Below are 25,651 nucleotides of genomic sequence, written 5' to 3'. Positions count from 1 at the left end.
TGGAGGTTTGACAAATTGATTCTGCACTAAGCTGTTAGAGGGACATAACCCAGCGAACGAGACTGTCTGACTGACGGATTATCATTCATCTAGTTTCATTTTGATTGATTTCCTATTGACTGCCTTTAACTCCATCGAAATTATAACTGGATGTAAGTTTCCATGTGAGCTTGAAAAAGAGCAAAATGATTTGAGAGCCAAAGTTGTTGTATGATGTTGATTAGTTTAATTCACTTGTAAACAACATCTGTGAACAATTTCTGTCTAACAGCATTATGTGTAATCTGAGTGACTTCGTTTAACTCCAGTCTATCGTTCAAATGTTTGCTCTAGTAGAGAGTAAGTCTGCCCGAGCGGGGTGGCGGTCAAAAGCAGAAGATCACGAACCATAAAGTCTGCAGCACTTAATTTACCTTTGTTGATCTGAGTCAGCAAGCTCGGTGCTGTTGTAGCAGCGTCCTGCTTTTTATCATTTATTTTGCTCAGAAGCTCGGCCGTGACAGCAGCCCCTGATTTAATGAGTGGTGTTGTTATGGCACTGTGGATGGTAGCCAACAACAACAAGGAGAAAAGGGGCATACTGCTTTGAGTGTGTCGTTAGCAGATTCCCTGAGTCAGAGCAGAGCTGGTTCTCGTCCACTGTCCTCTCCACACCTGAAATAGGAAGGTAGCTAAATGTCTCGTCTCTCTTCTGTTTGTCATCTTTGGAGCCGAGACGTTCGCTGTTTAAATGACGAGTCGGGAGTAACCAGGACTCCAAAAGCGTTGAAGCAGATTTCAAAATAGACATCTGGATAAACTGGACACATATTCACATTTTTTGTTCAGAGTTTTTGCTCGAAATCAAAAAGAGTGCAGTGGAGATGAACAGGAAATATTGGGAAAGAGAGCAGGGGAATGAACTGCTGCTAAGGTCCGGCCGACCCGGCGTCCAACTGTACGTGGCATTGGCCATCGGGTCAACCACATCACATTTGAAATCAAAAAGGTTACAAGCTCACAACCCTCCTCACACACACACACCCCCGTGTTTCCTGCATGTGTTTTCCCTATTTGCGTCTCTGTATTTATCTGCATTTCTAAATGTGTAACATTTGTCCTGTGAAGTTTATGCTTTCACATTTGCGTACTTTTTGCTACATTTCTAGATGGGGAGGGCATTTCCCGTCACGTGTGTGCTTTGTCCTCAGAAGCCACCATCTTCTGCATATCATCAGCTCTTAACCTGGTTTTCAAAGATGTTATTGGAAACAGTCCCGTCCCCCCTCCGTGCCCTCCCCTCCTCCTTCCCCTTCTGTGTACCTCCTCACTACCACTCCCTCCATGCATGTACCAGCAGCACTGGAGGGTGTGTAATAAAACAAAGACAGAGCAGGCAGAAAGGCGGGCAACAGCTTTATCTCAGCTCTTAAAGATCCTGCAGGGCTACAACTCGCATCTCTCATTCTTGTTTAACACAAAGCATTTGACTCCTAAGTGCCTCTTTTTCAGCTTATTTTTTTGTTGTCTTTTTTTTATTTTATAGTTTATTTTCACTCATTAAAAGAGTATTTGTTTTATCTTTGCGCAGCGTTCTTTGCTGTTGAGCACAGCAGTGAGAGATTATTTTTCATGAAAATAAATAGGCATTTATTTTCCTTTACTATCCTGCCTCCACGTCTCTCATCCCTTCTTTTTCTCTAATTAATGAGTGATGTGTGAAAATACTATGTAGTAAGCGTGAGACCCACCCCACCCGCAGAACTCCACCTTCCCTTAGGAAATGTTTACGCACGCGCACGCACGCACACACACTCACACACACTTGCTCCACAGCGACTCTGCACAATAACAGTTTTTCCAAGGACACAGTGTTCACTGGAACGCACACACTGTTCTGTACACATTTACAAGACCGTTCTTCCACATAGTTTTGTCCAAATATTTTTTGAAATAAAATTGTCAAATTAGGATTAGTTGGGTTAAATAAAAACACAGCCTGCCAACGTGTCCTCAGTAAGACTAGGACTTGGTTAAAACTGATATTCAGGATATGACTGAACTGCATGAAACCCCTGCATGATGGAGAGCTTCTCCTTGAAACCACCACAGCAAGTTATAAGCGTGCTTTTTTTTATTTTTTTTAACAACGACACTACTTTACCCCATTGATGACAATTCTGGCAAAAGAAGGAAACCTATTGGTGTCCTTTGCATTCGGAGTGTTACTTTAAGTGCAAGATGGTGCATTATTCAGGCAGATATATTTTTGATTTGAACTTATTCAACATGTGCAATTGCAGCAATTACGGTCTAATCTTGAGGCAAAATGTACAGTTGTTATATCTGAACAAAAAACATTTGTAGACCTATTTTTCAGTTAAAAGCAAGGACACTGTGTAATTAATGCAATGTGGCATTAGTGCTAATTAGTGCTGCGTGTATGGGCTCCTCTACACCCTCACAGCAGTATGAAGGTTTGTATGAAGTGTGACTGAGAGTAATGAAAGGCCATCGGCATGCAAAAATGTACTCTGTTCTGTTTTTAACAGCAGGCTGTGCAGCGTGTGGTCGCTGTCTATCTCGTACAGCAATAATTAGAGTGAAGAAATGTGTTAAGTGCACATGACTTGAGCAGAACTGAAGTTCCCATCCTCCACCTCAAAGGCACAGGATTCAATTCCTGGTAGCAAAACCACTGGCTTGGTCATGTGGCCAACAAACAAAACTGGCTGCATTCCCAGGTCTGAAGCCAGATGGGGGTTCTCATCCTTGTTGCTGCACCAGTGATTCATATCATTTGGAGCCTCTGTGCGCTGTAGGGTCAAACCGAAGGCGCGGTAGCATGAACTTCCACAACGTTACGAGTTTTGGTGAAGAGTTTCATGGAGTTGCACAAAGTTAACACAGACTCAAGACAACTCAAGAGGGAAGAAACATTATTGACAGAGGAACAGACCTTAAAAAAGTTTTAGCAAGTGTTAGATGTTTACGTAATAATGACTCATCCCTTGCTCGTTAGATTTACACCAACATTTTCATGGCTGTGATTTACATAAGAAAATGACATGAACACGGCTTTATAAATCTGAGGCAGAGAGTACTCGGGGCACTTTTTTGCTTTGGTGCATACAGAGTTGTATTTCAGAAATGACAGTTTTAAGCATCTGCATATCCTCATCCAGCCAGTGTGTGCGTGCATGTCTGTGCAGCCTGGACCAGGGTCTGCTGCCGGATCAGAGAACACACTGGTTTCTGTCGTGGGGGCTGTTTTGTTTGGGTCTGAAAACAAGGAAAAGATGTGTTGTGGCTGTTCTTATTGTGGTCATGTGGTATTGACTCCGTCTTTCATTTTGTCTCACACACTCATGCATTATTTCTTCAAACTCTCTGTAGCTTTGGTGTCTTGTAGTAAATTTCAGTCATGGTCTGCCAACTCAGATGTACCTGCTGTTGTTGCAGCTCCACACCAGGCACAATGTCCTGTACCTCGGCACTGTGAGCAGAGGGGGGTAATGATCTTTGAAATGTGAGTTAAACTGATGGGGGACACGGTGTGGGAGATGAAGGAGACCGGAGATGGAGGCAACTGAACAGTGAAGCGGACAAGTTATCACCTTGGTGAGAGAAATCAAAGTGCTGACTGCAGCAAAGTTCATTTCACACAGACAGAGCAGCCTGTGCGCTACTACGGTGCTTTCAGCACTGCAGATGCAAAGGTTGGGCGGTAGAATGCATATCATCCTATTTGTGTTATTAATATTTGTGCAATTTAATTTGCTGACTATTCTAAATTCCTGCAGACATGCCCTGTGTTTTAATCTTCATCTTTGTCGTGTTATTTCTTTGTCTTTCTCTGCTTGAGTGCCTCACTTCCTCTCTCAGCCAGAACAGTGGGTCTGAATGTTGCCCAGTCATCTGACTGGAGTTAACCCCCGCAACAGTCTGGGATGGCAATGGCAGCTGACCCACACACAGACCAAGAACAATACCTCCTTTCGTCTGACTTAAGTAGGGGAGCCCCTAAAGTGGTTACAATTTCTGATCCTCCCCATCAGGATAGTGCTCCCCAGGGCAGAGGCACAAGCAGGTTACATAAAACAACAAAAAAAATGGGTTGTGTGTCTCAGTCGTAGACGGCATCATGTGGGTCTTAAAGGGATATTCTGAGTTGCTCGGCAAGATCAGCATCAGGGGAGATTCAGCCATGTAAATCTGCTTTATTTGTGTAATTTTGCTGTTAGAACCAGTGACCTGGGAGTGAACCGTTAAGCTCTCAAAATTAATAGGCGTGATATGACAACATACGTCAGTAAGCAACGTTAGCACCACCACTTTTGCATTTCGCATGTATTTTAGGGTCGTATGCCAACTACATACACCTCCTGAAGTGGTTGTTTGAACTTCAGTGTTACTGGAGATGAAGAAAGAAAATTGTTATCTTGTTCCAACCTTCCTGACATATTATACAAACTATTTATGGAAACCATCGAAAGACAGATGTCATGCATTTAAGCTGCCAATGTGCATTACTAGCTTTAATGCATGTAAGTGTTCTCGTGCAGCTGTATTTTGTAGATATTGGAATAAATATAATATTAAAAAACATTGTCAACAGATATCAATATTTAAGAATACAGGAAAAAAAACATGATAGGGGCATACTTGGTCATTTTTTCATTCATTTATTCACGTGCGTGTGTTTACATCCGAGAGCGTGACAGATAGGCACAAAGAAACACACTAATGAAAGCAATCCTAACCTTTTTGATGTGTTTGATGTGTTTTGCAGCTCAGAACGTGACCGTGGAGGAGATCCTCTCTTCCTATAAACAGGCCTGTCAGAAACTCAACAGTAAACCGATACCCAAAGTGCTGAAACAGATACAGGTAAGTCCCAACTTAACACAGACACATAAACACAACACCGTGTTGTTTCCTCACCCAGTGCTAGTGGCATATGTTCTTTAGAAAAGGATGATGAATGAAAAGGCCTGATTTACCTTGAAATTGTTTTATTTTCCACCTCTAGTGGAATGTCATAATCCCCTCCTAAATGTCTTGGAGTGAAATGCTCTCGCAACCAGCATGCTTCACTCCTGATTTCTCCTTTTCCTCTCTAGTTGGAGACGATATACAGGCCAGTCTTTGTCACTGCAGATGTTGCTGACATAAAGTGGCTTTTAATCACAAAATGTTCTTTTGGAGGGTATAATGAGCTCAAGTGTTACTGCCATCCCTGCTTGGGTCCTTCTCCAGATCCCCTAGTAAAACTGCAAGTGCAGTCACATGAACACGATCCCTCACCAGCCTCCCACCCAGATAGAAGAAATTAAATTGTTTGTTCCACATAAAATGAAGCTAAAGGTTGAACCCAGTCAATAGCTTTTTTTTTTTACCTGATGGGGTCAGGTAGCTTATGTGTCTGAAAAATGAGGCCAATGTGGAAATGCCTTAAAATGCAATGCCACCAAGGGCCACTTAGGAGTTGGCTTTACAAATGCTCTGGCTCCATAGGCTCCCATTCAACTTCTCCCATGAAATACAAGTCATTATGGTGTCATTCACTAAAGGCACTCCTTCTTATTAGTTTTCTTGCACTCCATTTAAAAATAGTCCCATCATTATTTAGATATAAGGCCTCAAAAAGCAGTACATTTGGGGGCGTTTTTCTTTGATTGACAGGCCTGTAGTGCAGTCAGGTTTCAGCTATAGGTGGGTGGGCATAGTGTCCTCAGGTTCCCAGTCAGACCCAGTTAGATTCAGCGCTCACTTCTACCCAGCTTGTCCAAAAATGGTCACTTCTGGCTCCAAAATAGCAAGACGGCGACGGCCGAAACGCCAAACTTGAGGCTTCAGAACGGCAGTTCATAAATGGGTGACATCACGGTTGGTTGGTGCTTGGTTGTAATGTAATGTACATTGTCAGCATACAGTATGTTGAACAGTTAAGTATAAAGTTGTTTTCAGCCAAAAATAAATTAAAAAAAAAGCAAATATTCTAGCTGTAAAGATGTAAAGGCTTGGTGATTTTTTTTTTTTTTTTTTTTTTTTTTATATATAGTATTATCTATACAGTGAGTCTTATACTCTACATTTCGAAATGGTGGTCAGAAAAACATCCAATTTAAAGACCTTGGCTTGATGGACATTTTACAAAATGTATTGGTGAAACAGTTCATCAGGAAATGATGAATAATAATTGTCAGATGTGGCCTTGATGTATTATAATCTTTATTTGGCCAAGTCAAGCAGCAGTATTGATTAAAATAGTGCAGAGAATGACTCTTCAGTGATTATGTAAACTTGAGACCAGGGATTCTTTTGAGAGTGCTGAAAGGTTTGAGCTGTACTTGTTCTAAACCACTAGTAAAAATAACTACACACTGTATATCGCAAGGCTGTTGGACATTTACAGCAGTCAAAACTAGTCAAATTATGTCTCCACCGTTGCTGGACAAGCAGCCTGTGAACAGTTAGGAAGTCCCTGTAACTCCACCCTAAAGTCCTTTGTAACTGTGAAGGTTCCCGTTGGTGAGGTTTAACAAACTTTAGTTCCAAGAATTACATCCTGAACCTTTTCGTCTGGTCATGAAAACACTTCATAAGCTCATTTAATGTGGTTTGAGCATGATGCGCCACGGCAACACTGGACAAGTGCTGTGCCAGTATCCTGTGAAGGTGTCCCTTTTACATTTTTCAGTAAGGATGGTTGTTACCTCGACAAGCAGGCGGGTGTTTCATGTCTTTTTCTTTCTTTCTGCCGTCTCTTGTGGGTTAGCCAGCAAAGTCATGTGTCCCATAATCCCTCTTTATAAGCAGTTCTTCAAATCCAGTGGGGAAAGCCTCAGGGCCGTTTGTTTTTATATTTCTGCCGAGCTCGTGAATGTCCTACATTTGCATGAGAATGATTGCACATGCTTGAGTTGTATGTTAACATGTTCAAATGTTTCCTTATTGCGGAGTTGTCTCTACTAAATGTCAGCTCTGTTTTTGTCACAAAGAGCAGAAAGGAGAGGAAATATACATGAATGGTTACAGAAAACCCAAACTGTCTTTTTATCCGAGAGGATGGCATATGTATAACGCGTATATCCACGTAAAGACGTCTTGATGCAGTGATTTCACGACACAATGGGACCAGATGTCTGGTTTCTCGTTTCTTTGTGGTCTCGGAGAGATGAGACGAGTAATCTTGGTCAGTTTTATGATCTAGAGGCTAGACCATGTAATTGTCAGTTTCTTAACAAAGTCTGACAATATTTCCACTGCCTAAGGAAGGCACACTGTTCTAGCAGTAAATGACTTCTGACTATATGATGGAAAGCAAGATGTTCCCTGTGAAATGTGTCAGAAGCAATGATGACCTGTTACTATGAAAGCCGCTTTTGAACTGAATATATGCAAACATGTGGGTAGGAATGTCCCGTCATCAAACCAATTTCCCTCGAGTCAGGCTGACTGGACGTAAGAGTTGGCAGTGCTGCCCTTTGAAGCAGGGACACGTTAGCACTTTCTCCTGTTTGTTCTGTCGCTGCAGCGCACACACACCATAAACCCTTCACTGGGCCTCTCCACTGGGGTTTTGCACATTTGTACCTGCAGGTTTGTGAGTGATGATGTTAGACGAAACAGAGCCCCAGATGGAAACGCATTTGTGATTCAAGAGGTTCTGCAAAGAAATCCCCACGTGCCTGGTCAGCTGAGAGAAAGAGGTTGGGTTAACATCTCAGCCACTTGTGGATTTGCACATCGCCGTGCTAAGCTGCTGCCGTAAGCTTCATTTAGTCCTGTGGTCTGGGTTCATTTCTACTGGCAGTCGACTGAACTGGGATTTCTGGTCATCAAAGAGGTCTTCTGCTTTTTTATGACCTGTCGTGTTTCCATCCCTACCCACCACTGTAGTCTGTTGGTCGACTACAGCCCACTCTCATTTCTGCTTAGTCATCCTTGCAGTAACCAGCCACATAAACAGACCACATGGCTGGCCAGTGAGAGAGGGGGGGGTCATTTACGGTTTTCTCCTCCTTCACTCTAAATGCTTTCTTTATTAAGTCTAACTGGATTGTACACGTGGCGCCTTGCCAGGGGCCCTACAGGTTATGTACATTTCTGGCCAGTTTGTATGTCTGAAAGTTTATAAGGGGTCACTATTTAGCAGCTGCGTGTTGAATGCCTGTTCTGAGGTAACTCCCACCCGAGTCTTAAAACCTGGACACTTGGTAGCCTTGTGCCACATTTCTTCTGCTGCAATTCCCTCGGGGACAAGTGGTTTCCCTATTATGCAACGTCTCACACAGCCAGGGGGCACATTTTCTCTGGATATGCAGAAACACGGTCTCCCTGAAGTCTGGTGGTGTATATCCGGGATAAGGTTGTCAGAGTCTACATGCAATATGCAGTGAATGCACAGCAAATCTTCTGTTGCACATGTACAATAACCCTTTCTGCGTAGGCACCTGCGTCTCAATTAAAGTTAGTATCGCGTAATCCATTCGGGATCATTTACCCGTACACTGAAATTGGCTATGACGCATGCGCACAAGAAAATATTCAAATAGCTATAAAAAAAAATTAAAAAAAAACTGAAACATCCATCAGCATTGTTTCAGTCTGCTTGATGGGAGCATTTTGGGTCCAGTGTCACCTACAGCAATGACGGGAAAAAAGGAGGTGGATAAAACAACCACCCAACAGCCTCTCCACCCACACAGGGGGAAATCCAGATCTCAAGCATTGGGGAAGTTTATTGCAAAATATATGCAGCTCTATGCAGTTGTGGAGGATGCAGCATCTCAGCATGAGATCAAAGTACTTGAGCTGTGTTATAACATCTCCTGACTGAACGGTTACCTGACTGTGAACACTGCATCACTTCAGAGTCGTAGAGAAAGAGCTCCGTTTTGCAGACACGCCTCATGACGGACATACAAATGAGCATCTCTCTGATGGTTTTAATGTTGACGACCTTATAAGTCTTTAAATTTGTCCATTTTTATTCAAAAATAATTGCGCTGTATTTTTTTGTCTGCACTATTTTTCAATAAGATTTGACAATGAAGAATATTTGTTCTTAGCAAGAATTGTTCAGCCAAACAGTTGTTCACTTTTATTTTTGCCAACTGAATGAACAGCATGTTGAAATTGTCAGTCCCCACCCCTCTCCTCACACACACACACACACACACACACACACACACACACACACACACACACACACACACACACACACACTTTACCAAAAATGTCCCGAACTGAACCAAAAACCTGTGACCACATATCCCTGATATGAACCAAACCACAAATTGTATGAATTATTCCACCCTCCATGTAAATAGTTGAAACCTTGCGTCAGTGTTCGCATTAGCAACCTTAATATGTTGTTAATCACAGAAACTAGAAGCTTTGTGGATGTATTAATCATCAATCTGCAAATACTGTTCGCTACTAGACCACAAACTAAACTGTCTGGCAGTAAACTTCACATTTTAAATCTTAAATGGGAATACACAGTGGAAATGCAACACTGTTTCACAGGAGCAGTCAACCATACCTTGACTGGTTATGCGACATGACACAGTCAGTGTGTATTTCAAGTTAACAAGGAGCTTCTAACGGCCCCATTTGGAGAGGAGGTCGTGGCCACAGCAGGGTTTTCTCATACGTTTCCAGCTGTCCTTTCCCATGTAAAAACTCAGACATCATTTTTATTTCTTGACTTCAGGCTAACAGAATTGGCCTTTAGAAAACACAACTGCTGTGGTGTAGAGTATTAATACATAACACACATATGACATGCAGGCACCGTATATCAAGAGTCGCAGCAGCATTTAATGAACACGATCACAAATTGAAACGGTTGATTGGATGCAGTCCACCACACACCCATACCACCACCACATACAAAAGGCACACTGTGCGTCATGCCCTATTTTGGGCTCCAGCAGCTCAGCTCAATTGGCACCGATGAAGTCATTCTCACTGACATGTGCCCGAGTTAATTGTGGGTGAAGACTGACTTGCTGTTAAATTGCACCAAATGTGAGTCTGCTTGCGTTTACACAGTCAACACCACCTTCTGGATGCCGAAGAACATCCAGGTTTATTTTTAAGATTAGTTTACCCAATTTCCCAGGTGTTGGTGAGAAACTGTTGACATTTTCATTTATACTTTTTATGTCGCCTTCAGTCATCTCTGCATTATTTTGTGTCATATGCTGTTTGGATTGTTCACTTGTCCAACCGTTCACTAAACGGTGTTTGCGATGCTCTCGGACTCATCAGGCTGACAGCTGTTGATACATTTCAGACACTATTTGAATGTTACGCTGCTACATAATCATCCACTGGATATCTGTAATCATTACCTTTTCAAACGGCAGAACATCTGCACCACACGTGAGGATACGGACACCAAGGTGGCTTTTTTTTTGTACGAGTACATATTGTATTTGAGACACCTCTTCACAATGTTAGAATCAAACTTTACAGTACAAATATGTGCACATGTAACTTTATTTACCACATACCTTGGCTGAACTGCATCCACCTACGCTGCATGCCGGAGACTGCAGCTGTAACTGTGCTATTGCCTACTAATCTTTTCTGACTGAACATCACCCATGCAAAGCAATCCAATGCATCAACGTAACGTATTTCCTTCATAACTTGTTGTGACGGCTTTTCTCTTCTCTCTTCTGCAACTCGACCAACCCTTTCACGAGACCGGCCCCGGTGCAGTCCATCGATGCAGAATAGAGCTTCACTACATTTTGGTGTGCGGATCCACTTTATAGCGGTGGAAAATTCAAACACGGCTATAGTCTGTCCTGCTGTTTGTAAGATGACAATATAGCTTTTAGATGTGCCATTTGTCACGTAACATCAATGTGTTTGGGAGGCGGGGGGGGTGGGGGTCTGTTGAGTCATATAAGAGGCAATGATCTCTCGGTACAACTAAACCAGCACCATTACATTCAGCCACATGCACATAAGTAATGTCAGTGAGGCAGTAGGTTCGGGGGGTTATGGAGTTCATGCTGAATGGGCTGGGCAGTCGACGAGAGAGAGGGATTTGCTGGTACATAGTTGTGAGGGCAGCACTCTGCATGTTTTCATGTTTTTGTGGGTTGTCGGGTGTGCAGGGCAAGAGGTTAAATAGTTTCCCACCTTTCGATCTGCGATGCTGTGAACTGTATCACAGGATAGATGACTCGTGAGGTGAACGCACATTCATTAACAGCTGTACATGTTCAGGTTTAAAGAATCAGCTCGCACATACAGTAAAAGGGGGCTCTGCATTTGTGCAGTCAAAGCACACTTGATCTGCATCTTTAGCTTTGTTCAAACTGCCAGCACAAATCAGGTTTTTGTCACATCCAGATTGTATCCAAATAGAATTTTTAAAGTCTTCAGAGCAAAACAAAAATCCACATGAAACGTGATTTTTGCAAACAGGATCCAAACCACACGTGAAGGTGGTTTGAAGTGTGATTCCAATCAGATTTCTGCAGATGCGTCTTAGTTCGGACTCTCTGGTGCCTGAGGTTCGATTTATCGCATCATTCACAGCGCAACACTTTGTGAAAAACGTCACCGGACTGACAGTGAGCAGAATCTGTCATAACACCAGCAGAGAGATATCCGAGGGTAGATTTTGGCACTGTGGAGGACAACAACAACAATCCACAGACAGAAGCCGAAATAAATTGTCTGCTGCCATTTCTGTGCCAGCAGCTTGGGATTTTCTGTATCCATATATCAATAGTTTCGTAGTTTCCAAATGAATCTTTGTGGTTTGGAGTTTAGTTTCGACTATATGCCTGTTCCTACTTTAGATATCAGCCCTTATTTGTCTACTGAATACTTTCACCTATACTGGACCCCGTGACCGAGATACTGTCGATGCAAACCAAATATTTCACGTTGCTTCTGCTTCATAATATAAGTTTTCTTCCAGCCTTTTAATGTGCGCCAATGCTTTGTTTCACCAATTTCAGCTTCATTTGACAATGAGAAAATAAAAAAGCAGAAAGCTGAAGAGCTGTAGAGAACAGCCTCAACAGCAGTTAGTGCAAACCTACACATCTCCGGCATGTCATCCAGGCTTGTGGCTCAGTTTACCATGAGATCCCACCCATATTGAAATCTGGCTTTAGGATTGGCACAGCCCATTATGTAATACACTGGTCCTCTCAAAGTTGCCAACATTGGGACTCACTTAGTTTTACTACTTTCTAAAAGGAGAAATACCCTGGAAGTGCTTTAAACAAATAAGTGCAGTTGGTTTCCTTTGGAGGAAACCTTCATCCTTGTTTGCACACAATATGTGTTTCATCTCCAGCACTGATTTATTGAATGTCCTCCTGTGTGATGTGAAAGGTTCAACATGTAAAAAAAAAAAGTTTGCCTCAGTGGGGAATTACACAAAGTCAACTCCTCCTGCCTAAAACTACTTCTTTTTGTTTTTGTAGGAACTGAAAGACCTGACACAGCGAAATGAATGCTTAGATCTAAAAGGTAAGCATCATAAAACACCACGACAGTCACACGTTATTGTACATGTGACTTGTGGGAATGAGTAGTTTCATCATTTAACCATTTCCGTGTGTGTGTCTTTAGGTGAGAAGCTGGACTACAAAGCGTGTGAGTCCCTGGAAGAGATTTTGAAGAGGGTCCAGTTCAAAGTGATAGACCTGGAGCAGACCAACCTGGATGAAGATGTAAGATGACTTGAAATAATCTGCTCGTATATTTTTCTAATTGCTCACCTTCTTACTCCGTCACTACGTTTATATGAATGTTCAACATTCAGTCACACTCCGATCATCTTTTCTACTATCACTGCACTCCCAGGATGTGAAGTGTTTGTCACAGGTTTTGTGATTACCCCAGATGTCCACTTGAGTAAACACCATTAGAGATGTTTGCGTTGTAGTCATGCACAGATAGACAGTTCTGACCACTTCCTGTCACAGAGAGCTCCAATATGCTGAACGGTGCTGTTATCACACAGACACACGCTCCGCTTTTAGCCACAGTCACAGGATACATTTCTTCAGGGCCGGAAGGTTCATTTTAATTACTGCTCATTGTTTTATTCCTGTCTGGCAAAGCCGTGTCAGTACTTTCACTCTTTAACTGTGGAATTCATTTAGATCCCAGTCGCCTGCTGTTCTTCAGCCCACTTGTAGAAGGTTAATTATCGTCCTGTCCTTTGGGACTCTTGTAGACTGGAGGATATCTGGGATGCTTTCACTTTGTTTCTGGATTTTCAATTGACAGAGTAGGTCGATATATTTTTTCTGTAAAGACGAATTAAAGCTGCAGATGTCCCTAGAAGTATGCACCCATTTTGTTTATCTCACACACAGGCATGAGGATACTCATGCAGGTCACTGGATAAGCCAGACCAGGTGCGTATTGTGATTGGATCTCAGCAGGTGGAAGTGCAGTCAGTATTTCAGGGTAAAAAGTTGCCCAACTAGTTTAAAGGTTACCTAACGCCACTTCTTCCCACTAGTTTAAACAAGCTCAGTAAACAATACAAATAGTAGCAGTTGATAGTTTCCCCTCAGCAAAGAGCAATTCAGAAATTAAAGACGTCCATCCGTGGCATTGCTTCACTTGAACTGAGACGCTCCTTGTCCAGTGATATGTTTGTCATATTCAGATCTAATCACAATGTGGGCATAAGACAAGAGCATATTTTAATACCAGGAGTAAATGTGTCCAGAAGGTGTCTACCTGCGTCAGCCCTGACATTGACTGCTATTCTCTGTAGGGCGTTTCCTCATACTCCTTGTAGGCTGTAGTTTCAGTCCCAAAAGATGTCAACAGTGACAAACACATCACCCAATTTAGCTTAGCAGCCGACCTAAATGTGAGTTGAGTTGCAGAGTTAAGTAACATTTCATTGTGTAATTTTGCTTCCCCTGAAACAATTGTAGTGCTCAACATCAAGGAGAGTTAAGTGTGAACATGGATTATGTGTCAGGTGGCCAATGAAATATGCAGCTATAAAGATTGCAGTGTTTCATATCCATTAAAACATGGGAATTTAAAGGCCTCCTTAGTTCCCCATGAATCCAACACAGTGAAAACTACTCCTCTTGAAGAGTAGATCCTGACTCAGATGTGAAAACGTGAAATCCTGCTTTACATAATGCTGAACATAAGACTTTTCTTTGTAGTTCCTTGTTTTAGGAAATACAAGCTTTACAAAATCCAAACACATTCACAGTGACGTTTGCACTTTTTTCACCCAACATGGAGCGCTGCCCCGGAAATATGAATGAAGTGGCTGAATGAGTCAGTCACTGAGTCACCAGAGAGCAGCAGACTGAGACAAATGTCTAGCCTTGGGCACAGATGAAACTAAACTCTAAAAAGAGAAAATGTTGAGGAAGTGTTGCTGGTTGAGCTGAGATTAGACGGTGGGAAAGAAAAGGAATCGGATGAGGGAGAGGGTTCGTTTCTGAAGAGGTTGTGAGAGGTATACAGATGATGGTTTGATTTGGCAGAGACTCATATCTGCAGTAGTTGCGTCTTGTTGGGGAGGATATGGGAAGATGAAAGGAGTAAAAATTGTTTTAGAGAGATGTTTTGAGGAGCAGAAATGGCGAGTGCGATCACAGGCTGGCTTTTATTGGACTGAATGTGACTCATCTTCCCCCGCCCTGTAGATAAACACACTAGTGTATACTCAGTAATGCCTCCCAGTGTATGAACACACACACACACACACACACACACACATTGGGAGATACTGTGCAGGAGCCTGTCTGATTTTGTTACTTTTCATCATCCTCAGAGGAGGATAAACTCATATTATAATCTGGATCACTTCCTGCAATGTCCTGACTGCACACAAGCAAATCCATCCGTGATGGGTTTTTTTGTTTGGTTTTAATTGTCTAATGACCCAGTAGCACAGTTTTCTGTTAAGCTTTGTTTCTTATGTTTTGACAGCAAATAAATAAATAAAAAAATACAGAATATCCAAATAACCAGCCACCCATCCCCACTTCATTGTTTTTAACACTTTTATGTTATCAGTATATCAGTAATGGAGGAAAGCGATGAACGCCCACAGCTCTACATAAAACCAAAATGAGATTAAAACACTGTGATCACGAGTGCACTTTGACTTTATCCTGCATCACCTGATATTTCACTTTAGTCCTGCATCTGCTCCTCACCACTCAGTTTTATTTAGTTCACACAGTTATCAAACTCTGATGAATCGTCGCAGAACCTCCAGAATATATCTTAAATGACTAGTTGATGAACTAGTTACTTGTGGGACATAAAATTAATCGCCAGTTGTTCAAGCAAAAATGTATTTTCACAACTGCAGCTCTTAAATGGGGGGGAGGGGGGGTAAATTCAATTTTAGATAAGTGAAATTATCCAAAATTACACACAAAATGTTTAGAACTCCAAATATAATACCGCTGGACTAAAGTACCCATAGTTAAAGTAGAAAACTAGCTCTACCTCAGCCAGTTACATAATTAAGATCCTGCTTACACACTAATGAACGTCAATTAATAATTTATTATTTAACATAAAATAAAATGTCAGTTGTGCATTTTACTGCATAACTAGTTCATTTTACTCTGCTGCATATATATGTAGGTTTTCAAATGCGGGGTTTTTACGAGGAATGGATCATTTTCACATTGCCGTATTAGTACTTGTACTTTAGTAACTGATCTGAATATTTTTGCTCCCACTAGTTGCAGCACTAGTCTGGAAAACGGGGGGGGGGAGACGGCGTTATATCTTGACGGGAGGAGTGGTGACACATGTTCACTATTTTCATGCATCCTGCTGAATCTTATATTTCACTTTGCAATGGCGAACAGCAGCACGGACACACGAACGTATCCTTCGAGCTGTTGTATCTCTCCTCACACCTGAGGCCCTCGTAGAAACACCTGAGCAGTTCTCACCTGTCCTGAGGGACTGTTGCCCTGGCAACCACAGCTGCTCCCGACTTTATCTTGTCGCATCTCTCTCAGGGTTTTGACACGCGTGTTCAACTGTGAGATTTGTTTAAACTGTTGGGTTTTCATGTGAAATGGTTCCTATATTTCTGCTGATCTGGTTGGCTTCTGTTCCTCTCTCCGTGTGCTGCTCAGGGTGCCTCGGCTCTGTTTGACATGATAGAGTACTACGAGTCCGCCACACATCTCAACATCTCTTTCAACAAGCACATCGGCACACGTGGATGGCAGGCCGCAGCGCACATGGTGAAAAAGGTGAGAGTTCATCTTCCCATATACTAACAACAACCATCTGCAGAGAAACGGGGAGAGGTCATGGAGCTGTTGAGAGAAAGATTTTCTGTCCTCAGAAAGGCAGCTGAAGGGGGACAAGAAAAGTAGTTGTAAAATGAACTGCTTATTAAAAAAGACAGAAGATCTTCCCTCTGTTTTCTATCTTCTGTGTTTGGTGTCGTGCAACGCTGCTGTTTCCCGTCAGCGCTCAGACATAAGGGTCGCTCTTTGACATCATTCATCATTCGTTTCTGTTAAGAACACAAATGGGTGTCCAGCGAAACACATTAACTATCACATTTCAAGCAATATATGTGGGAAAGCACGTAAAAATAACGGGCTGCTGCTTTTTTGTCGTATTGATCGTGTGTCTGAGGAATAATGACAGTATAATCACTCCCCAAAAACAGATGATTTACAGGTTGTTTTTTCTTTGTATAATATTATATGGTGTAAGCAGACGTATGAGAAGATAATAACATTTCCCAAACTAAGCTAGATAAATAAACACTTGATTCAAAAGCATCTTATTTCCCTTGTATATTAGATTACTAGAATATTAGATATTTTTGTTCAGCTGAATTTCACTGTGATGCCCTGGCAGTGCACCACAGTGAACAAAACTAATCTGTTGGCAAAGCCATAAATTACGTTGCAGTCTTTATTAATAAAATTGTGTCCTACTTATTTGTTGTTGTTTTAGAGTCGGGTCATTACTTCCATCCTAGAGGGAAAAACAACACGCTCTTAATCACAGTTAGTAATGATGCGACAAATATAAAGAAAAATGTAAAGAGTCTCTCTGTAATCATGAGTGTGACTGAGAATCTTATTCGTCATCCGAAAACGGTGTTCCTCCTGTCTACGAGTATTGAGTCTGTGATGACTAATGAAGAGCTGCCCGGAGACACCGCACAAATACTTCAGCTTGTCAAGAAAAAGTCGTCACTCATTTCAGCAGAGCAAATAGATCTTAATTAATCTGACGAGGGCATGTCCTTGAATCGCTGGATTAAACATGAACAAAAAAAAAAAAAAAAAATAGTATGTCATTGCCTTCGTCTGACCCTTTAGTGTGCATACGGTAGACGTCCCCCTTTGTCACTTTCACAAGTGATTCGGGGATATTGACTCTTGATGCAAGTTCCTTCAACCGGAGCGCGGAGGATGCAGAGGTGGAAAATGTGCACGTTTACGTGCGTGTTAACCACCTTAATCAAGAGTCACTTACGTGATAACCGTGGCCTCTGCCTGCAGTGGTCTTGTTTTATTGCTTCCAGAAACCAGACGTACACTGATTTCTTACCTGTGCGCGTCTAATCATTTGAGCCTCTGTTGGTGTGTCCCCCCCCCCTCTCAGACGAGCTCTCTGCAGTATCTCGATGCCAGGAACACTCCTCTGCTGGACCACTCGGCTCCCTTTGTAGCACGAGCACTCAGGATCAGTGGCAGCCTGGCAGTCCTCCACCTGGAGAACGCTGGCCTGTCTGGCAGACCACTGATGTTACTGGGTAAGACAGAAACGAAAGAGGAGGCTTTCTTTCATTTGAACTTCCGCCTTAATTGAAAACTTTCATCCGATTTACCGTAGAATCGTTATTCCTGAATTTAGTCCTGTTTTAATGACTTTCCTCTTTAACCTCTTCACACTTTCTTGCGCCAGTTGTCTTTTAATCTTTTGTTTCTGTGGTCAGCTACTGCTCTGAAGATGAATATGAACCTGCGGGAGTTGTACCTGGCAGACAACAAGCTCAATGGCCTTCAGGACTCGGCTCAACTTGGCAACTTGCTCAAGTTCAACTACAACATTCAGATCCTGGACCTGCGCAACAACCACATCCTAGACTCTGGTACGCAGCAGTGACGGTGCACCAACACATGAAGAACACGATGGCTTTGTAGTCTTGTTTTCTCAGGGTGGAAGTGTTTTGTTCAAGTGATTTGCCTGTAATACATACAACTCAGCGTTTCTTGGTCCCTGCTGGGAAGTTAGATCATCTCTGCACAGAAAAAGAACATAACAAGCAATAAAACCAAAAGTGGAACTAAACAAAAAAAAAACTAAATAAAATAGAAGCAATGCACTTGTGCAAGTGGTTTGTGTGCACAGAAAGAATGAGGCATGCCGCCTCGTACACACACCAGTAACTAAACCTTGCACAATCTCATATTTTCACAACAGCCCTCTGTGTTTAGCAGCTGCAGGACAAAGGTGTAATGTATAAATAATAATAATACAGATAAAGGCAGTGACGTGTTTTATCATCTGTTCTGACGAGCTTGTCAGGATGACCGTTTCAAACCTCATCCTAAACTTATTATGTTTGATCACTTGGTTTAATTCATATTCTGTTGCCAAACCTTTTCTGCTTTACTTTCTCTTAATTCTTTTATCTATATTTGACAGATGCACAACGCACAGCACCAAGATCATTTTAGGCTGCAGCAACTGAGGACAGATTGTTGTATTGATTTTTTTTTTTTTTTCCCCCTATCCATATTAAACATACGGCCCAAACTATATTTAACGCTCCCCGATTTATTTATGTTTTGTTGTTCTCAAGGAGAAATGTGTGTTACAGCTGAATTATTTGTGCCCAGCCAAATATTTAGTTTTCCTTCTGTATGGTAACACTTTTTTTTTTTTTTTCTTGCGGTTTACACTCAAATTCCTCTTGTGATTCGCACAATTAAAAATAAAAAAAACTTTTTGTAAAAAAAAAAAAAAAAGGTGAAGATTGTACAGTAGCTGCCACAAATGTACCATTAACTTTAGTTCACATGACGTTTGTTGAAACAGTGATCTATTTAAACACGTCCATGTAAATATTGTCTCCGTCTGTGTTTGTCGTCAAAGGTCTGGCCTACGTGTGTGAAGGACTAAAAGAGCAGAGGAAAGGCCTCGTCACGTTGGTGCTATGGAACAACCAGCTCACACACAACGGCATGGGCTACATCGCTGCCGCACTGGTACACACACACACACTTACACACTCACTCTCTCTATCTCGCTCTCTCTCTCTCTCTGCACTCACATAGTGGATAACAGTGTGTGTGTGTGTGTGTGTATATATATATATATATATATATATATATATATATATATATATATATATATATATATATATAGACCATTGTCGAACTTCTTTGAGTAAATAACAGCACAGGGAGGCAGAATTAAATTTTCTCCTCATTCCTCTTTATCAGCAGTGATCAGAGTCGAGCTCTGTCCTCTGCTGACTCCCTCGTGCTCGTTGTAACGGCAGCGCCGTCACTGGGTGTGACTTTTGTTTGTTTAGTGAACAGAGTTTACCCGTGAAAAACGTCACCTCGGCTGGAATAGTGACAGGCGGTAACCCGACCATCCGGCACACATTAAGTAGAAATACGAGGCAGCGAGGGTCACGGGATTTCCTCAACACTTGATGCGATCATAAACGTTACTGCGTTTCAACCGCCGTGATGCCTGGAAGATCTTCTTCAGACCAAACAAGATGGAGCGTTTAATATCACAGATTGATGACTCATATTTGTATTTCTTGAAAGAGACCATTGTCTAACTTCTTTGAGTAAAGTTGGGAGTGACAGTTGTGTGCGACTGAGAGATTATTGCGGCGTGTAAAAAGGTGCTGTGACATCTGCTTTAAATGGATGTGGGCTCCTTGTTAGATACACCTGACATTTTGTGCTGTCCTGTCTCAGGTTCTACCTGTCGTACCAATTTAGCTTGGTCGGACTTCCCAGCAGCCTTTTCTAGATAATCCAGTACGCTGAAGTCACTCGTCACGTTTATGTCATCGAGTGATAAAGTCATTACCTCCTGCTCTCAGTTTTCCTTGTGCGACAATCAGTTTTTTTGTTTTAGTACTACGGTGTTTGTATTTATTAGACTCTGCTGAGTCATCACACTGTCGGCCTTGTCAGACGAAGATAAGCCTTTTCTTTTTTTGCTGTTTTTTCAAATATTGAAATATCTCGTTGCGGCTTCGTGTGTTACATAGCGCCACTGAATGTTTCCAAACTTTCATAAATAACATCGTTGAATCAGTATAATGCAGCAACTGTTTATTGTGTCTTGATCTCCTTACCCTCAGTTTATTGATGCCGTTTCATTAAATTTGATACATTTTATTGACTTAATGTGTTCAAAGACTCTCTTGAGCAGCAGTGAAGCCTAAATGTTACTCATGTTTGATGAGCTCTTAATGCAGAAATTAACTGCATATTTCCTTCTCTTTTTTTTTTTTTTTTTTGAACACACAGGAGTTGTCTTTAGATAGAAAAAAAACAAAAACTGGTGTGTCATGTGTAAGTGAAGATTGGCCCACAAAATGTGCCTGTTTGTTTATAAAATATGTCACTGCAACATACAGTTACTAAATTGTCAAATCATGTAATGGTTTTGCTTTTCAGTTATTTCAACATGTGCCTCCATTCATACTGATATAAAAGATCCTACGACTGTCCTGGCCGTTGACTCATAAGCCTGCAGATAACCACACACGTGATTTGGCAACATTTGGTGTTTAACAGTTAGCAGTATTTCGAGAAAAAGCCTGGACACAATATATTAGAGAAATGCAGATTTGTTACATAGTAAAGCAAATGTTTACATAAATATAATTGTCAAACTATCAGCAGTGCAGCTCTGGCGCGCTCTCTGATCCTCAAACAGGCAATCATCACATTAGCAGGGAGGCTCATTAAGTGGTAAACTGTTGCCTAGCATTTGTGTAGGACTAACAGTCATATCAAAACTGTTAATAGACGATACATCAAGTAGATACAAAGGCTTTTCTATAAACACATACTGTAGAAATATGAACTGCATAAAATGCAATGTGATTCACATAAAAGCAGATTTTCCACAGTATTTAATCCAGTTAAATGATGTAATACGGATTATGCACCGTTTACATTTACTGCGTTCTCAGTTATTACCCATTGCATTACAAAATATATTCCAGATGTCTATGGACAAACACCAGCTGCCAGAACTTTGATTTTGACAATAAACTTTTTATTTGTGTAAAAGGCGGTTACAAAGTGTTCTACACAGCATTTATTTGTGAAATAGCATACACAGTCAAAATAAAAACATGAAACACTATCTAAAACACAGGAACCAATAAAGCTGCGTTTGCAGTAAAAGCGTCCAAAATGCAGCGATAAAAGAGGGATAGACCTGAGAAACCACCGATTTATTGCAAACAAAAACCAACAACAACAACTTTCCTATAAAAGTACATTTTGGAAATGTTATTGATTGGAAGTATTTGTTTCTCTCAGCCATGTACCCAGAGCCTGGAGACTCTGAACCTCGGCCATAATTCAGTGGGTAACGAAGGAATCCACAAGCTGAAGGACGGCCTGATTGCGAACCGCTCTGTTCTCAGGCTGGGCCTCGCTTCCACCAAGGTGTCCTGCGAAGGTGAGAATTAGTGTGCGTCTCTCTCTCTCTCTCTCTGCTTCAGTTTTTCTGTTGGATTGCGGCATGTCTGACTGCTTCGTCTTTCTCTCGCGTTTTTCTGTAGGAGCGGTGGCTGTGGCCGAATTCATCGCGGAGAGCCCCAGACTGCTGCGTCTGGACCTCCGAGAGAATGAGATCAAGACAGGTGGCCTGATGGCCCTGTCGCTCGCCCTGAAGGTCAACACGTCTCTGCTGCGTCTCGACCTCGACCGGGAGCCCAAGAAAGAAACTGTGAGTGACGGGAATAAGGCACATGGGGAAGGGGGTTTCTGTTCAATCAGAGCCTGGTGGAGCTTATTGAAGTGTGCCGTAGACCTCAATTGATATGCAGAAAACTATTGAAAACAAATCATTGATGCCCCTTCACCGTAACGAACGTGGACATTGTACGTGACCGCTTCGAAACACATAATCCAGCGTGCATCTGTAAATACTGCCGTCTCATTTACTCCTGTTTGAACAACGTGTCCTAAAAACTGACTGAAATTATTCAGCCTTTTTTTTTTAAATGAAAGATTTCCATTCGCACTGGAAGTGAATGGGCACGATGTTGAGTACTACAGACTGGGTAGGGAAGGGAAGGCAGATGGACTTACGCAACTTTGATTTAGTTTGTGTCTTTCTGCATTTGTTGACAACGACTACAGCAGAGTAACACTCACCTCTGACTTTTTGTTATGATTTGTGGGGGCGTTTTAAGTCTGTTATATAAGTGACAGTGGAGGGATGACAGGAAACGAGGAGGGGGGGAGTGGGGGAGTGACATCAAAAGTCTTCCTCGCCCCGAGGCCAGCAGGGCGCCCCAGTCTTAGCTTTTTAAAGAAAATAGTTTTTTTTTTTAAAGAAAGATCATATTAATGAGTAAAACAGCAGATTGAAGGTACTGACAGTCTGATAGTGTTTGTGTTGCATGTTTTGAGAAATATCTGTTTGTCTTTCAGGTGAAGAGTTTCATTGAGACGCAGCGTGCCCTGCTGACTGAGATCCAAAGCGGCTGCAAGAGAAATTTCATCCTGGCGAAGGAAAAGGAGGAAACCGAGCAGAAGATGAGGCAGTCGGCCTCCATGGCTGAAATCGCCACAGAGGACGGACCCAGGGAGCAGGAAGGGGAGGAGGAAGAACCAGCATCGCAGGAGGGAGGGGACAGAGAGAAGAAAGAGGGGGGAGAGAAAGAGGGTAACACTACAGGAACTGAAGAACAGACGAGCGGCCAGTCGGGAGCGAGCTGCGACACCGCTGTTCCTCAATGCACCCTGGAGTCTGACTCCGACACCGAGGATGAGGAGGAGGTGGTAACGGAGTCTTCTTCCGCTTCAAACTCGTCCACTCTCTCCAACCACACTGCTTCTCAAACCCATACAGGGGAAGCGCAGCCCCCCCGCAGTGCCTCACGGAAATCCTCACCCTCGTCTGCCTCACCTGCCGGAGGGACCAGCGTGATTTCCGTCATCAACGTCAGAGAATCGGCAGCTCCTCCCGGCACCCCGCCGTCTCCTGGACGCTGCATATCCGTCTCCAGCCCGGGTAGAGGTCATAAGATTTTCATGGTAACGAGGGTGGAGAGCCCCCCTGAGCAGCAGACTAAAGAAGCCTCAAAGAAGCCCGTCGACTCCAACACGCCCAGGACACAGCGGCCCCCGCCCGCATCGCAAACGCAGCTGACACGGGAGGAGGCGAAGGAGAGCTCACCTGCTCAACAGACGGCATCAGCAGACAGTGAAATGGGTCTCGTAACATCCTCAGAGTCCTCACTAAATACTGCACAGACCCACAATCTACAGCCACGGTCCGCGGCTCGGCTCGCGGAGGATTCGACAGACAGAACTTTAGACCCAGATGGGACGGATCCAAGTCAACAAGCACCAGCCCTGCCTTCAGATTCCTCATCAGCGCGGGCTGCAGCATTTCAGCTCCCCGAGGGGGTCACGGAGGACTCTAAAAGCGCCCAGCCTGAGCCTACTTGTGGAGAAGGAAACGAAGAGGCGGAGGAGGAGAAAGGTCACGTAGAAGATGACGGGCAGGTGATGCACCGGGAGCGTGAGCAGTCGGACCAACTGAACCGAGCCCAGACTAGTTCACCTTCGCAGCAGCGTCCGTTAACCTCTGCCCTTGAACAGCTGCAGAATGACCTGGCATCTGCATCAGAGGAGACCCGCTCACCAAACCAAACAGAGGAGGCACTTCCACAACAGGAGAAGCCGGAAGCACCCGTCAGCGCATCAGAAAAGGGGCCAAGCCAGGAGGAGCCGAGTCCAAAGCGGCAAACGGAGGCAGACGAACAGGCAGGAGAGTCTTTCTCTGTCCAGACCGATCAGCAGGAACCGTCTGTCCCTCAGGGGGGAGCCCAGGAGCCAAAGCAGGAAGCCGAAGAGGCCCCAAAGAGTCCCGACGCCGTCACAGCCAGCCCTGAAGCTGATGCTGGAGGGAATCCAGACTCACCGGCTGAGGAGGAGGAATCGGCCGACGAGAGCTCCGCGGACGAGAGCGAGTGTTTTGCTGAGGCAGTCGAGGAGGTGGTCGGCTCAACTCTGCCCAACGGCCTGAAGCCCGAGTTCTCCCTCCATCTTCTCGACACCGAAAGCCCCAAACCCGGCAGCTGCGTGATGGAGCACGGTGGGTCCCTGTCGCCACTGACCTTTTACCGTTGTTGGTGTGGAAAGCCGTTTAGTAAGAGGTGTTGTGTGTCACTTGTGCGCAGTGAGTGTGAGCTGTGGACAGGAACTGGAGGAGCTGCTGCTAGAAGCCAGTCTGGAGACGGGGAGAGACGCGCCATGAGGTGGTGAAGCAAACATTCATCCGTATGTACCGACTGTGGAAATACACTCATCATCGTGCTGTTGATCTGCTGTACAGTTTGTGAGAAGCAGAAACTCCGACTTGCAGAAATAATTACTTTAAAAATGTGCTTCTTTTTGTTTATGAGTGATCTAATATTTTATTAGTAATTCGGTGAAAAAGTAGGTCAAAATGTAAAACTCAAGCAAATATTTCATGAACATGTACATATAGCTCCAGATTTGTTCAAGTATGATCGGCACATGACTTGTCATTTATGGATAATTGGATCTGATACGTTGAGGATTAATTCATCTCCTCTCTTGTCCGTCCACAGGGACTGCGGGGACATGCGACCGCAGCACTCAGACACTTTGTCTGGCTTTCCTTCATGACTGGTTGCCCTACAATGTTTTTGTCGTTTGTTTGACTCCACCTCCAACACAACTTTTCCATAAAGGACAGAAGACCCAGTGTTACAGTCGAGGCTCTGAACATGAACACGCAAGCAAATAGTGGAAAGGACACTGAGGACAAAACCCGCCTGTGGAGCTCGGCTGTGACGGAACAGGGAATCCTGGACACCCACACTACATCAGCCACCGAAACACACACACACACACACACACACACACACGCATATGCACACTGAAGATGAGAAGAGGGGGGCGTAAAGAGAAAATAAAATCACCCTGTTGTCACTACATTTTGTCATTCTGCAATCTTTACACACAAACTACTGCCTGTGAGAGAGAGAGAGAAGAGAGAGAGCGAGATGGAGGACAAAGGAGGGAGAGTGAAACGCTAACCAAAGACGGCACACAGGACGCTCTCGCGGTACTTCCTCTCTTCTGTACACTTCCACTGTAGCTGGAGAAATGAATAGAAATGGTTTTTCATACCATACAAGGACATATAATGGTGATGATTGGAAAAGTGGGGTTCAGCCAGCAGACAGAAAACCGGTGGCGGACCCTGCTGAGCAGACCTGCTGGCTTTTAAACTCTTGAGGTGGGAGTAGGCGGCTGCTAAAGGCTTTTATATCCGAGGAAGATGAAGATGTTAACGTGTCTGTTTAAATGTCAACATTTGATGCGTCCCCCCCCACCCCCACCCCCACCCGACCACCTCCTTCTTTAACCCC

General features: G+C 43.3%; 1 protein-coding gene across 1 annotated transcript in view; it reads left to right on the top strand.

Moving 5' to 3' along the window:
- The window catches only part of ppp1r37 (protein phosphatase 1, regulatory subunit 37), a 38,181-nt gene extending 13,326 nt beyond the window's left edge, over positions 1 to 24,855 (top strand). The window contains exons 2-13 of the mRNA XM_069706419.1: positions 4,772 to 4,869; positions 12,453 to 12,498; positions 12,601 to 12,701; positions 16,125 to 16,244; positions 17,623 to 17,773; positions 17,957 to 18,112; positions 19,120 to 19,232; positions 21,552 to 21,693; positions 21,797 to 21,963; positions 22,674 to 24,345; positions 24,431 to 24,530; positions 24,845 to 24,855. Of these exons, the coding sequence (XP_069562520.1) occupies positions 4,772 to 4,869; positions 12,453 to 12,498; positions 12,601 to 12,701; positions 16,125 to 16,244; positions 17,623 to 17,773; positions 17,957 to 18,112; positions 19,120 to 19,232; positions 21,552 to 21,693; positions 21,797 to 21,963; positions 22,674 to 24,345; positions 24,431 to 24,507 (2,843 nt within the window). The 3' untranslated portion in view covers positions 24,508 to 24,530; positions 24,845 to 24,855. The remainder of the gene's footprint in view (positions 1 to 4,771; positions 4,870 to 12,452; positions 12,499 to 12,600; positions 12,702 to 16,124; positions 16,245 to 17,622; positions 17,774 to 17,956; positions 18,113 to 19,119; positions 19,233 to 21,551; positions 21,694 to 21,796; positions 21,964 to 22,673; positions 24,346 to 24,430; positions 24,531 to 24,844) is intronic.
- Positions 24,856 to 25,651: the final 796 nt, after the last annotated feature.

This window comes from Brachyistius frenatus, unplaced genomic scaffold (genome assembly GCF_029030835.1).
Source record: "Brachyistius frenatus isolate BFR_SWC_R1_liver_20210118 unplaced genomic scaffold, ASM2903083v1 Contig_62, whole genome shotgun sequence".
In the NCBI taxonomy this organism is placed as follows: domain Eukaryota; kingdom Metazoa; phylum Chordata; class Actinopteri; family Embiotocidae; genus Brachyistius; species Brachyistius frenatus.
This window is presented reverse-complemented; position numbering and strand designations above follow the sequence as displayed.